General features: G+C 34.3%; 1 protein-coding gene across 1 annotated transcript; it reads right to left on the bottom strand.

The window, feature by feature from the left end:
• Nucleotides 1–10,340: 10,340 nt before the first annotated feature.
• On the bottom strand, nt 10,341–11,537 carry LOC141587114 (F-box/kelch-repeat protein At3g23880-like). The gene has a single exon (XM_074408545.1). The coding sequence runs from the start codon at nt 11,535–11,537 to the stop codon at nt 10,341–10,343; it is 1,197 nt and encodes a 398-aa protein (XP_074264646.1).
• Nucleotides 11,538–14,950: the final 3,413 nt, after the last annotated feature.

Below are 14,950 nucleotides of genomic sequence, written 5' to 3'. Positions count from 1 at the left end.
ATGCTGTATGGGTTTCTAAATTAGTTTTTTTATTAAGACAAACTATTGACAACGAGTGCTCAGAGAAGAACCGTTGTTATATGTTAATAACAACGGGTCAATAAAAGCCAACCGTTGTCAAAAGTTTATTACAACGGTTAAAATATACCCGTTAAAATATATTTTCACCAAATTTGCGCCAAAATGAAATATGTCAAAAAAATCATTGACAACGGGTAGAGGTACTACACCCGTTGTTGAAAGTATTAACAACGGGTAATTTAAATATAACCGTTGTTATTGTTGAACCTTTTTTTTAAAAAAATTACTGTAATTCCAATACACCAAACCTCAACATATACTTTAACATTATTCAAAGAATTTCAACACCAAAGATCCACATCTAATAATAAGATCAAGAAAATAAGACAACACCAGCATGCATGCATACTGCATATCTAAGCTACAGGATTTACCATGCCATGCAAATTTGGGAATTTTTATTTAACAATATAATGACCATTATTGATTTACCAATAAATTAAACCATCAAATTATTGGTCTGAAAATGACTCAAAATGTTGGTCGTCCATATCACTGTGTCCTGATGAACTATCTCAGGATCGGGGACGTTTCTTGGATGTCATAGTTTCTTCGTTAACCCAAATACCTTCACCATGGTCATCACGCATATAGATGCTTTCAGTGTCCTCATGATCAGTGTCAACATCGTCGAAACAAGATACAGTGGTAGACTGATCCATTCCCTCAAAAACGACATCCTGATCATCATCACCATTATCGGATGGACTACTCCTTCTACTCCTTATAGACAGTACAAAAGACCACTTCTTATCCATAGGATCGGTGACATAGAACACTTGTTTAGCTTGGGATGCCATTATGAAAGGATCATCCTTATTATTGCCAACCTTACCCAGATTTACCAACGTAAATCCCATCTTATCATTTCGGACACAATGGATGTTGTTATCAACCCAGTTACATCGAAACAAAGGCATTGTGAAATCAATGTAATCTAGTACCAATATTTCTTGAATAACACCATAATAAAGGCATTTTCCCCAAATAGGCTTTTTATCTTTTGAAGTAGCAAAGTGCATTGCCTCAAATTCAGAACTCACACCACTATTTTGCGTTGTGCTCACCTCATATTGCTCGCGGGTGTAAAAAGTATATCCATTAATGGCAAAACTGTTGTAAAAGGTGACCCTGGCATTTGGATCTAAACCAAGACGTGGTAACCTAGGAGAGATGTCATCACCAGTTTGATCAGTACACTCTAAGACAATATTCCTAAACCACTCTGCAAACGTCTTCGTATGCTCGTTCGCAATCCACTTCTCGGTCTTGTTTTGGTGATCGTATTTGAGCTCATCTTTGTGTTGTTGAATATAAAGTTGCACCTCATCTTCGTTGTTTAGCACATACATGTGTGCTAAATGCAACATTTCACGTGTCACAATTTTTTCAACCCGGCCCCTAATACCTTTTCCTATCATCCAAATCACTATGACGATTCTTAGGAACGCCAATCAACTCCTTCGGGGAGAGATGAGCGTAACAATATGAAAGAGCTTCGTCTAAAATAGCGCGTTCAGCAATACAACCTTCTGGACGATACCGATTAGATGTATAGTCCTTGTAGACTTTCATCAATCTTTCGAAAGGATACTGGTATCTCAAGTACACGGCCCAAGGTACAAAATCTCCCTAACCAAGTGAATGGTCAGATGAATCATGATAGTGAAGAAAGAGGGTGGAAAATACATTTCCAACTGACAAAGAGAGGTTACAACGAGGTCCTGCAATGAATCCGCGTCATCGGGATCGATGACTTTCTCGCATATGGACCGGAAGAAGAGACATAATCTAGTTATAGCATATCTTACCTTTTGACGTAAAATGGAACGAATAGCCACAGGTAGTAATTGTTGCATCAAAGTGTGACAATCATGTGACTTTAACCCGATGAGTTTTAGGTCTTGCATCGACACTAGGCTTTTGATGTTCGACGAATAACCATGTGGCACTTTAATTCCATTCAAGCATGCACATAACTCTTTTTTCTCATTCCGTGAAAGGGTATAAGTCGCCGCGGTAAAAATGTACGATTACCTCTCTTCCGTGGTGCCAACTCTAGCCTAATACCCATCATTTTCATATCTTCCCTAGCTGCGGCGTTATCCGTTGTTTTACCAGAACATTCGAAGGGTATTGATAATATTATCACAGACATTTTTCTCAATGTGCATGAAATCGAGGCAATGCCGACCTCCAGTCGTGCCAATATGGAAGTTTATCAAAAAATATGGATCTTTTCTTATACCCACGAGTAGACAATTTAGAGCCGCTCTTCTTCCCATAATCTATCTCAATATGCTTTACTTTCTGATAAACTTCATGCCCACTCAAAATTCTAGGAGGTTGACGAAGTTCTTGTCTTCCATTGAATGCTTTCTGCATCTTGCGATAACAATGGTCATGAGACAAGAACCTCCTATTTCCCATATACACATACTTACCAGAAGACTTCAAGTATTCAGACTCGATATCCTCCCCACCCAATGGACAAGCCTCTTTCCCATGAACTGTGTGCCCGTAAAGGTCGCCATAAGTCGGATAGTCGCTTATTGTACACAATAACATCGCTCTCAAATTGAAAGTTTCGTTCTTATATGCATCAAATACTTCTATCCCACTATCCCACAACAATCGCAAATCATCTAGAAGAGGTTCCAAATATACATCTATATCATTTCCAGGTTGTTTAGGGCCGGAAATTAACAACGACAACATCAAATACTTTCTTTTCATGCACACATATGGAGGTAAGTTATAAATAGCCAACACTACGGCCAAGTACTATGTTGGCTACTCATGTTTCCGTGTGGGTTCATTCCATCAGTGGACAGCGCTAGACGTAAGTTTCTAGGTTCATTGCCGAACTCGGGATACTTAGCGTCGAACGATTTCCATTGCTTACCATCTGCCGGGTGTCTTAGCTTTCCATCATTTATTCTTCCTGTTTCATGCCAAGTTAACATTTTTGCATCATCGGGATTCGCATAAATCCTTATGACTCTTGGTATCAATGGAAAATACCACAACACCTTAGCCGGATCCCTTCCTTATCCTTATAACGCCACTCCAAACATTTAGGGCAATTGGTTAAGTTTTGATATAATTTCCGATATAATATGCAATCATTTGGACATGCATGTATTTTCTCATATTTCATACCCACTCCTCTTATTAGTTTTTTCGCCTCATATGTCTTAACAGTAGAACATTACCATCGTAAGCAACTCCTTTATCAAGGCTAAAAACTAGTGAAACACGTGTCACTCACCCCATTTGCCCCCTTGATATTATACAACTTCACCACAAACGACATTTTTGTGAACTTACAACCAGGATACAGAGGTGCTTCAGACTCACACAACTTCTCATACATGTTGTTAAGGTCATCCCAATTACTAGTGTCATCACCTACATCTTCAAAAGCAATCGACTCATCATCATTCTCTTTATTATCTATAGACACAACATTCAACTTCTCTACTTCCAACTCTTCCAACTCAAAAAACTCGGCAAACTCAGGATCATCAGTTAGCCTTTCGTGTACCTCAACATCATCTTCTTCAGAGTTATTCTCTTCCTCTAATGATTCCCCATGAAAAATCCAACGTGTATAGGATCGACTAAATCTCCACTTTTCTAGGTGTATTTTAACGTCCGAAAAAGCCATATAGCTAATAGTACCACATCTTTCACAAGGACATGCAATACTAGAAGAACCTTTCAAATTGTTCGAAACGAATTCATAAAATTCAGCTAAACCATCCTTGTAGGTGCGGTCACTCATATTTGCATCAATCATCCAAGTTCGAGTCATTATTCTACATTCGTAATAATAGGCAACTAATTCAGAAAATACAATAATAGGCAAACAAATAAACGAAATTCGGAAAGCAATTAAGCTAAATTATCAACAAATTAGATAATAACCCAAAAATCCTATATCTATAAGCGTTGCTAAGAAACATATATATACCCGATTGATAAACACGATGAGGGAGAGAAGACGTGACAACAAAGGATTGAGATGAAGACAGAGAGACGAACAGGGGAGGAATGGAGGATGATATAGTAGCAAAGATTAGCTAGCTTGTGTTTGTGTTTTGTAGCGTATAGCAGAATAAAGCAATATGTTGTTCTTAAGATTTTCATAACATTAATAACAACGGTTATTGAGTCTACAACCGTTGTTAAAAAGTATTAAAAACGGGTTCTAATATAACCGTTGTGATTACTTTTCACTAATTTGGCGCCAAATCATTAACAACGGTTAAAATTTAACCGTTGTTATTAGTTTTTTCATTAACAACGGTTGTTTAAGTATGACCCGTTGTTAAAACCAATAACAACGGTTAACAACACAGAACCGTTGTAATTAAGTTTGGTAAAATTCGCGGAATCAATTCTACAACGTGTTTTGATGATTTTCGTGAATAAGCGTTGTTAAAGGGCCGTTGTGGTTGCCTGTATTTGTAGTAGTGTGCCTTGGCAACCCAACTCTCTATCAGAATTTGGAAGTCTAAGTGTTAGCGTCTTTATACGCAGATTTTCATTCGAGTATTTTTGCATTCTATTGAGTTCTTAACCAAGTTAGTATGTATATATATACATTGATTTTTTTTAAATTTTTTTTTCTTTTACTTTTCTTCATTCTAATGCAGGGTGAACCAATGGTTTTTATTTGAGTTATTGATATATTTTCCAATAAAAAAATCATACTTCCTGCCCTCCGCCATTCTTTATGTTGTATTGTCAACATTGTTTTAGTTACTCATCCTATATACTCTATTAGATTTCAGTTCATATTTGTAAGGATTTATTTTCCATGTATAAGTTAATTTCGTCATATTAATTGTAAATCTAAATATTATTTTCTTTTTTGTTAAATTGGTAGGAAACTCTGCGCAGATCTATTCAACCGGATATTCATCTTCACGAACATTGTTGGAAATATCCCGTACAAGGTGATCAAACTCTATAATGTAAAGATATTTCTTTTGGGTTATTTGTCTTTTAGATTATTAACATATTAGACTTATAGAAGAAGAAAATCATGGGTCAGTCTACAAGAGATACAACAGATACATAAAGAGCTTCATTTCCTATGTTCATACACGGAAAGGTCTTCTCTAGCTACCCTTGAAGTTTCTTCCCTCTACTCATTAAGGGGCTCCATCCGCTCCTTCCTATGGCATCCATGCAAAAGTTACTTAAAGTATCTGCTTTCTACACCGGACTTCTTAATACAAGGGAGCAGTTTGGCTCAACTATTTATGTGAAGACAAGTAATATCTTTTATAATGGTTATGAATTGGACTCGAACTCATAATATTAGCCAACATACTTTATACTGTATTATGTTATTGAAACCATAGGTTCTCTTTTTATCAATTTCCGGACACAATGCCTATTGAGTAACACCACTCAGGCACTCAGATCAATTATGAAGTCAGTTGGATTTCGCACCACTTTGATTCATTATTTCTTTGTGTTATCGTTGTTCGCTCATGCCCACAAGTCATCAACCTTTCTTTTATAGTTTATATGTGTTCTTTTATCTAGAATTCCACCATCATTAATTAATGGTAACTTTTGATGTCGAACCTCTATATTCATGCAAGTACTCATGCCTACAAGTAAACCTAGCAAACGGGTTTAATCGAGTCGGGCGCATATTAGGTCAACTTGGATCATGTCATTTAGAATTTTAAGAGTTCAAGTCGGGTGAGATGCGAGGTCATTTTCGGGTGTGTTGTTATCGAGTTAATTATTTAGGATGGTCATGTCAAGTCTGTTTGAAAATCATTAGCCTTACACAATACCGATATATTACAAAAAAATAATTAACCTAAAACTAAGAGGTGAGAAAAACAATACAAAAAAAGTCAAAATTTTCTAACTAATATCACAAAGAGGAATGAAGGGAGTATATAAGATAATAATAGTATTATGAGATAGTAGTATTACAAAAAGACTAATTAATATTAAAAACTATATGGAATTTAATTTCTCACGAAATCCATTTTACTTAGTTTTAAACTCAATAGTTACTTAAAACTAAATAATGTTCTATTTTCCAATATAATAACTAAATAATTATTTGTTTTTCAATATAATAGTTACAGTGCCCTATTTAAAACTTTCCATAATAATTACATGGAATGTTTAGTATTAAAAGTTCCATAACAATTAGAGGTGAGTCAATATTGTAACCCGTGCAACGCACGTGCACAAAATATAGTAATTATTACTGTAGAGAATAATTTGACACATGCTTACTATTAGTTTCGTGACAAAAAAACACACTAAAAAAAATTCACAACTTAAATAAATTTTTTTATTAGTTTTCCATTTCAATTTTTTTGTTTCATATCAAAATACAACGGAGTGAACTAATAAATATTAATGAGATGCAAATTTTAAAAGTATAAATCCTCCTATATAATAAGAGAATACAACTTTTCTAAAGTTTTCCTCCAAAGTGTTCAAACTTATATATGGAAAAAAAAATATTTTCATTTATTAAACTAATTTTCCATTTAAAATAATCTATACATAAAAACTATATCTCCTATTATTAACTTCGTGACGAAAAAGGATTTTTAAAAAAATTTGATGTAGTTAAAATATTTTCATAAAAAACACAATTCATGGAATTATTCAATTCTTTTGATTAATTTTAATATTAGTTATTTATTATAAAAAATCACGAGATATAAATCTAAAATCTATAAATAATACACTAAAAATTAAAAGGCTTATATTTACCGCACATTTGCGCGGGATCTACACTAGTCTTCTAATCAAGCTATTTCAATAGCTCATTTCCCGTCTAAAGAACATCATTCACCCAAAATGATGTCCAAATGTTATGGACACGCATCGGACACGGCCTAAATACCATGGACACGCGTCGGACACGTGTCCAAATATATGTTGAAAGTTAGCCATGGCTTTATAGGCGTCCGACACGTTTTAGCGTGTGTCCGATGAGTGTCGGTGTCGGACACGGGACGGCTGATTAAGAGAAGTGTCCGTGCTACCTAGCTCGTAAATGAGTTGAGCCCACTTGATAAAAAAATGTGGATCAGTTTTTTTGTTTGTATGTCAAAGCTCGGCTTATAAATTATTTTACGTAAAAGTGGTAATTAAGCTCCTTAACTATGTTTAATTGTGAAATTAAGCCCCATAAGTTTCATTTAGAACAATCAAGCCCCTTAAGTTTTACCAAAAGTGAAATTCAACCCCATAATTAAAATTTTCACAAGAATTTTAATTAAAATATTTTATATAAGTATTAAACAATTGATTAAATACTAAAAATTACTAATTACAACTTTACGAATTCTACATAATTTATTAATCATTGAAGAACGCTTTTACATACATATTTAGTAAATTGTTTATAATTTATATAGTATTCATACATATATAATAAATTGTCGATGTACTATAAAATTAAAAAAAAAACAATTCTCGTTATTTAATATAAATATAAAAGTTCTAAAATTATAAAACAAAAATATTTTATATTTGATAAATTGTATTAAAAGTGATTTTAATATAAGAATTTGGTGAAAATTAAGAAAATGGTGTTGAATTTCACTTTTGTTGAAACTTAAGGAGCTTGATTGCTCCAAATGAAATTTATGGGGCCTAATTTCACCATTGAACAGAGTTATGGGGCTTAATTACCACTTTTGCGAATTATTTTAGGTTATTATACAAGCCGAGCTCAACAAGGCTCGGTGGGTCGGTTTAAAAGCTTACTTTTTTTATATATTAGTTGGTTATACCGCGTGCTTCGGTTAACATGTCGATAAAGTCACTGAATTGAAAGTGGTGTTCATCTGGGCCTTACCCGAAGTGAGGAGAGACGGGCCACTTAACAACACAAGGGAGGTTCCATCCTAAAACCAATTGGCAATAGGAGGAGTAGCCCCCTTGGTTATAAAGGGGTACAATCTCTCTTTCTCCTTCAATGTGGGACACTCAAATGTGGGTTAATATGGAATTCTTCACACTCCCCCCACACATATGAGGCCATTTAAATCAGACTGGAACCATCAACGGATGGAATTTTCTCCGACTGCAAACAATCTCAGACTGGGCCAAATAAGAGGTACACAAAGCCTTGGCTTCAGCTGGCAAACAATGGCCCAGTTAATCATCATACCCAGGTCTTTATCCATGGGCTCTGATACCATGTTAAATAACGCAAATCGGTCTGGGCCTTACCCGAATGGAGGAGAGACGAACCACTTAACAATACAGGGATGTTCCATCTTAAAATCAATTGGCAATAGGAAGAGTAGTCCCCTTGATTATAAAGTTGTACAATCTCTGTTTCTCCTTCAATGTGAAATACTCACATGTGGATTAATATGGGACTAGTATAGATCCCGCGCACAATGCGCGGGTTTTTAGATAGGAATATTAGAGAATGTAACAATTATACTATTGGTATTTAATAGTGTAAATCCCGCATATTTGCGGTATATATAAAGGTTTTGTTTTTAGTTATTATTTAAATATTTTAAATTGATACATTATTAATTTTTCATATTTTTCATATACCTCATCGTATTTCGATATGAGAAAAAAATGAATTATGAACTTCAAGAGAATTTAGTAAAGTTATAAAATATGTTTAATGATTTTTTTTCTTTAACATAAAACTAATGATTACAAATAATAAATTTTCTCAAATTATGTTAATGATTTTTTTTTTGTGATGAAGTTAATTACATCAGTTTAATATTTTATTTTATACAAAATGTGTCAAGTCATTTTCTCATATATAATAATAATTAATACATAACAAAAGTTTAGAAATTTACAGTTTATAAAATTATAATGAATTTATCTTCTTTAATTAAAATATTATAATTAAGATTTTCAAAGAAAATACTATTATTTGACTAAAAAGTTATATTTTGATGAAATGATAATAATTTAAAGAAAGAAGTATTTTTGTTTTCTTATTTAGCTTGATATCTTTTGGAGGAAAACTTTGGAGAATTTTATTCTCTTAGTATATAGCAGGATTCATTCCAAATTTTATACCTTCAAATTTTCATATTTCACCTAATTGTATTTTAATATGAGAAAAAAAATGTAGTATGTCATGAAATTTTTTTAACATAAAGTTAATGATTTTATTTTATAACTTTGCTTAATTTATCTTAATGAGTTTTTTTCACGTAGCTAATTATATTATTTTATTGTTTTATAAAGTTTAAGTATGCATTAAGTTATTTTCGAAGAAAAATTAACGATTTTGTATTTTATAATTTTATACTCCTTTTATTTTATTTTTATTAAAATATTATATAATTATAATCTAGAATATAATAAAAAAAAGTCATGCTTTAGGAAAAAGATTATAGTTTAATGAGAAAGTTTTATTTCTTTCCTTATATAAGTAGGTGAAATTTGGAGGGAAAACTTTGAGAATTTTTATTCTCTTAATAGTAGGGGGACTCTTCAGAGTTCAAAACCCAGGACTCCCCACACACAACATAAGAAAAGTGAAGTGCATTGAAAATTTGAAAACAAACATCCACACCAAGTTGGCAATGAGCTCAATTCGAGTTACCCGAGAGACCATTCTACATCAGTAACCAAAATTTTCACGTGTCATTATTAAGAGAGACATCGTCTCGAATAGCAAAAAAAATACAATATCCCTTCTCTTATCATAATATACAATATCCCTTCTCTTATTCACGATTTTGAGCAGTGGCGGAGCTAGACAAGATTTACTGTTAGGACGGCGAAAAATTTCAGCAAAGGCGAACAAATAATGGAATAACATAAATTTGAGGAAAAAAAATCGAAAACTTTGACTAAAACATTGAAATATTTCTCTGCCCAGCGGGGGTGAGCGTCCCTGCTAGTCCCCCTAAATCCGCCAATGATCTTGAGATTACCTTTGTTCTTTAACCGTAAACAACGAGACATTCTGCCACGCCACACTTACTTCTACTCTATTGTTTCTCCTGCCAAACTGGTAAATATATACAACTATGCAACCATCATCGTGTTACGAAGTTACTATACTAATTATCTAGTTATATTAAAGATTCACACAATTCAATAGAAGTAAGCTGTCAGAGTTAATCAATCATAACAGCAGCAACAAAATGAAGGACATTAATGCTAAACAGCAACAATATGCTAGGAATTAATAGTATATAGATAGTTCTAGCTAATTAAAAACCAAGAAGAATCGAGTAGCCCCAATGGCTTTCCCGAAATCATCTGTAACAGATTGTAGTATTATTGTATTCGCTATTATATGGTAAAGACGCCATCTTCTCAGCTTCGTATCCTTTCCATAACACCAAGCTCTCCGTATACACTCCCCATTCCAAACTACTGCTCTCAATTTTTTCAAGTTTCCTTACTCCGCCATAAGAAATATTGTACAATTTATCCCCAAAAAGAAAAAATTTCCCATCATCCCTCTCGCGATAGAGTACAATTGAATATGGCCAACGATTAAAGAATAAATCATAATCGTCACAATTCGAACATCTTGAAATCCAATTAGTCCACACCCCGTTTCCCTTCTCCTGCTCCAAGATCCATATTCTCAAACTTACACTAGAAATGCTAAAAAGCGCTAATGACTCTTCTAGAAGAAACAGAAACCTCTCAGTTCCTGGTTCAACCGAATCAGCTGGGATTTCCATAATAGTGAAATTTTCCGAATCAAAGTTAAATGTTACAAGATGAGCTGATTGAGAACCTGGTTTACCTACAATCCAATGTGCAGCCCCTTGACAGTAGAAAGCATGTGACGGAATACGATATGACCCAAACATACTATAAATGTAGCTACCGCTGATTTCCAGGCCATTATTAGTCCATTGTTGATTGCTGAGTGTAAAAACTGCAACATACATCTTTGTATGCGGCATAATCTGAAGTTTTCCGTACGATAATGCAACGACTTTATAGTCCTTACTGCGAGGGGCGAATCCAAATAAAAGCGTAGCACAGGGCAACGGACAAGTAGGCATTAAGAATGATTTTCTTATAGAAGGGTTCCATAGACTCATTTCTTCGCGATAATAAAAGTCGTCTAAATTGCCAACATTAACATAGCAGCCCATTAAAAGCAACTCATCACACCTTCCTAATATATGATATCTATTGGAACTCTGGAAAATATGAGCAGTTTTTTGAAGAGTGTCATCGTGACGATCTGTCAACACGCATCCTCTTATTCCATGACATCTCAAGTTCAACGCCTGAAGAGCAAATATTTTACTCGTGTTGGAATTTATTTTGTGTCGTTTAAGGGCATAAACGAAGTCTGGATGATCAATAATGGAGCACCAAGATTTGCAAACGCACCTGAATCTTAACAGGGTTTTCACTCGTAAATTTGCTAGAATATGTCTCCAAATTTCTGGAGGCAGGTACTTGTCGTCGAAACTATGGTCCATGTTTGACGACGATGATGATTTATTTTGCTTCAGCAACCTCTTTGCTTTCGCCTTAAATTTTTTCAGACAAATTAAATCAATTAATCAATCATCAATCAAGATTAATAAACACAAACTTTGATTTAATACTCCAAGTTAAATTAGACCTAGCGTAGTCCTAGCTCTACTTGGATTTTGTTTTCCTTGTCCCATTGAGTAATACAAATTCTTACATTATATAATAATAAATTTCTTTGTTAGGCGGTTTACATAATTACACCAAAATTTAGCACAAATTCTTTTGTAAGGACGTGTTTTATATATTCGCACAATTTTTTTAGAAAACGCTAGTGATTTGACTCAAAATATCCTGAACCGGTATGTACAGACGTGCAATGAGAAGTGCAAGGCAAAGCCCCTTGCCACTCTAGAGTTATCTGTTTCTTTTCCTCTCGTTGTGCTGTCGATTTGGTTTTGGATTTTTATTTAATTTCTTACTGTCTTTTAAGTTGGTGATGAAGTTCTGAGATTCGGGTAGATTGATAATTTAACCATCAAAACGCGGTATTATGATTATGACTTCTTTCTTTGTCACTCTAGACATGACAAACAATTCACTAAAGGTAGATGTCGAGCCTGAAACATCCTACTGCACCACGATCCTGTCGTTGTAACAAGAGGAAACCCATCTTTATTATTAACTAATGTTCATAACTTTGTACAGTATGACAAAGGCATGAAACCAGTAACATTTAAACAAACCAAGAAAGTCATAAGAAGAGGCAGCCCCTTACGTCACCATTCGCGGAGCCTTTGAGGCACTGTCGCACTGAGGTCCTGTTGTTATAAAGAACATCAAAATTCCCAATGTAGTCATTCATTCAAAAAAAACAATCAAATTTCAAAAGACCGAGATAACTCACGCAACTCTGCGTACAGAGAAATTTACTCACATCAAGAGGGAGATCATTAAGGAGCTTTGCAAAGTAATCAATTACTTCAAGTACGAAGATCATTACGAAGATGAAAGTAATTATCTTGCAAATCACACCCACAATTTCTAACTAAACAAATAACAATAAAAAAAACTCTGTAACTTCTAATACTTATTGTTTTAAGATTAAAAAAAAAAAGTAAATAAATTACAGCCAATTCTTGACGAAGGTTTCGAAGGTCAAGAATCTGAAACAATAAAGACAGTCACAAGAAGAGGCAGGTTGGATACGTTGACGTTAGAAAGTGGACATCAACAGCAACAACACCGAAGAAGCAGTAGCCTAACTGTAAAGACAGAGAACCTATGTGCGATAGTGTTGTGTGCTGATAAAGTATCACGCATCAGTTAAGCAAAAGTATGCCAGGGGCAGCAGAAGAGCTAAGGGTCTTCCCAACATCGTCATCCATAACAGTTAGTTCGCATTTACTTTGATTGGTATCGTATTTATTGCACAACGCCACGCTCTCAAAATACGCTGCCACATCTACATCATGGCTCGTAAATTCTCCAATCTCCCGTACTTGGCAAGTAGCAATATTATAGGACTTTGTCCCATAAACGAGATAGCCACCATCACCCTCACAATATAAAACCCTTTGTGTTGTAAATCCCACACTGTCGAACAAATCAAAACCAGCACTGCTCGAACGACCTGAAAACCATAGGCTCCACTCCCTCTTTCCACTCTCTTGTTTCAAAACCCATATTTGCAAACGTATAGGATAAATACAGAAAAACGCTAGTGAGTCCCCAAGAAGAAATAGAGACCCTGAAGTATTCAAATCATCATCCAACTCAGCCGGCAGTTCCAAAAAACTGAAATTTTCAGAATCAAAATCAAGGGTAACAAGATGAGTCGGATCATCAAATTGATTACTCGAATCCCCAAATGGAGCATTTCCAAGCCAGTGAGCTGCACCCTCACAGAAGTAATAGGGCCCAAACAAATGCTTATAAGACGAATAGTCGATATTAAGGACATTATCCCTGACAGCCCATTGTTGATCGCTAAGTGTGTAAACTGCAACACACAACTCTCCAACCGCTACACCAAAAATGCATTTAAATGCGATTGCGATGATTTTATAATCCTGACTATGAAGCGCAAATCCAAGTACAAATTTTGGCGAGTACCCGTCAGACGGAAGAAGGGGTCAAGGAGGAATTAGCAACGATTTTCTAATACTTGGATTATATAAACTCATCCCTTTATACATGCAGTTTCGAAAGCGGCTTATCAAAAGCAAAGAATGACATATTCCACTAAGATCGTACTTTTCAGAACTCTTAAAAATCAAATCGATATTTTGAAGATTGTCAACCTTACGAAGTGTTAACGAGCATCCTCCGTCTCGTGTGGATCCCATTCTCTCGAGGGATAATAACTTACTCGACAATTTGTTATTGTTGCAAAGTTTAAAATTCAAGTAAACAAAATGAGGGTGATCGATAATGGAACACCAAGATTTGCATACACACCTGAATGTTAATACGATTTTGGCTGACAATTTTGCGAGAATTAGAGACAATACTTCGGGAGGTATGTATTGAATTAAAGATATCTTCGGCATCTTTATGTTGCTGCAACTCATTTTTTTTCTCCAATTGATTGATGATGGACGCAGTAAAATAGTTTTTTTTTTTTTCAGATGGGGAGAAACTCGAAAGGAATTCTAGGTTTTTTTGTTTTCGCAATACTATCCGGCCGCTGAGATTAGAGATATCCTTATTATATACAACTAGTATTGATTTCGCGCGGTATTTTAAATAGAAACATTAAAGAAAATAATAATAAAATATATTTAATTCAATTTGAAATTTAATTGTAAATTTATTATTATTAATATTTTTTATTAACGGTGGAAAAGAAAAAGTTTAGTATAGTCCAGATGTAAATATATTATAATGAAAGCGCAATAATAGATATGATATAATAAAAATACAATTACAGATATAGTATAATAAAAGCCCATTTATAGCCAATTTCATTTAGGCAGGAAAATTTTTTAGAAGTATTATTCTTTTAGTATAAGGGGGATCCTACGGATCAACCCGAAGTCCAATCAAACTCTAGTACGGAATTACGGATATAGTTCAGTTTTAGAATATTGAAGGAAGAATCATATTCATAAGATCATCCAAATGTCAAAGTAAGATCCGAGATTGCCTAACCAAAATATGACCGTAATTCCAAAAAATTCTCTCAAAAAACTCTCTCTAAAAAACCCTAGTCTCCATCAAATTATACAAGGGGCTCCATCGATTATCAAGTGATCGATGGTAAGCCCCAAAATTGTTTCAAATTTTAATCAATACTATGCATACCTATTTTCTATTCAATAAGTGTCTCCCTTTTGGTGAGAATCGTTTTTCCATCCCTTATTTCGGGGATTTTCCATTTATTCGTGGTTTTAGTTTCATCAGTAATATAATCAGA

This window comes from Silene latifolia, chromosome 1 (genome assembly GCF_048544455.1).
Source record: "Silene latifolia isolate original U9 population chromosome 1, ASM4854445v1, whole genome shotgun sequence".
Taxonomy (NCBI): domain Eukaryota; kingdom Viridiplantae; phylum Streptophyta; class Magnoliopsida; order Caryophyllales; family Caryophyllaceae; genus Silene; species Silene latifolia.
Note: the sequence above shows the minus strand (reverse complement) of the source record. Positions and strands in the feature narration are given on the sequence as shown.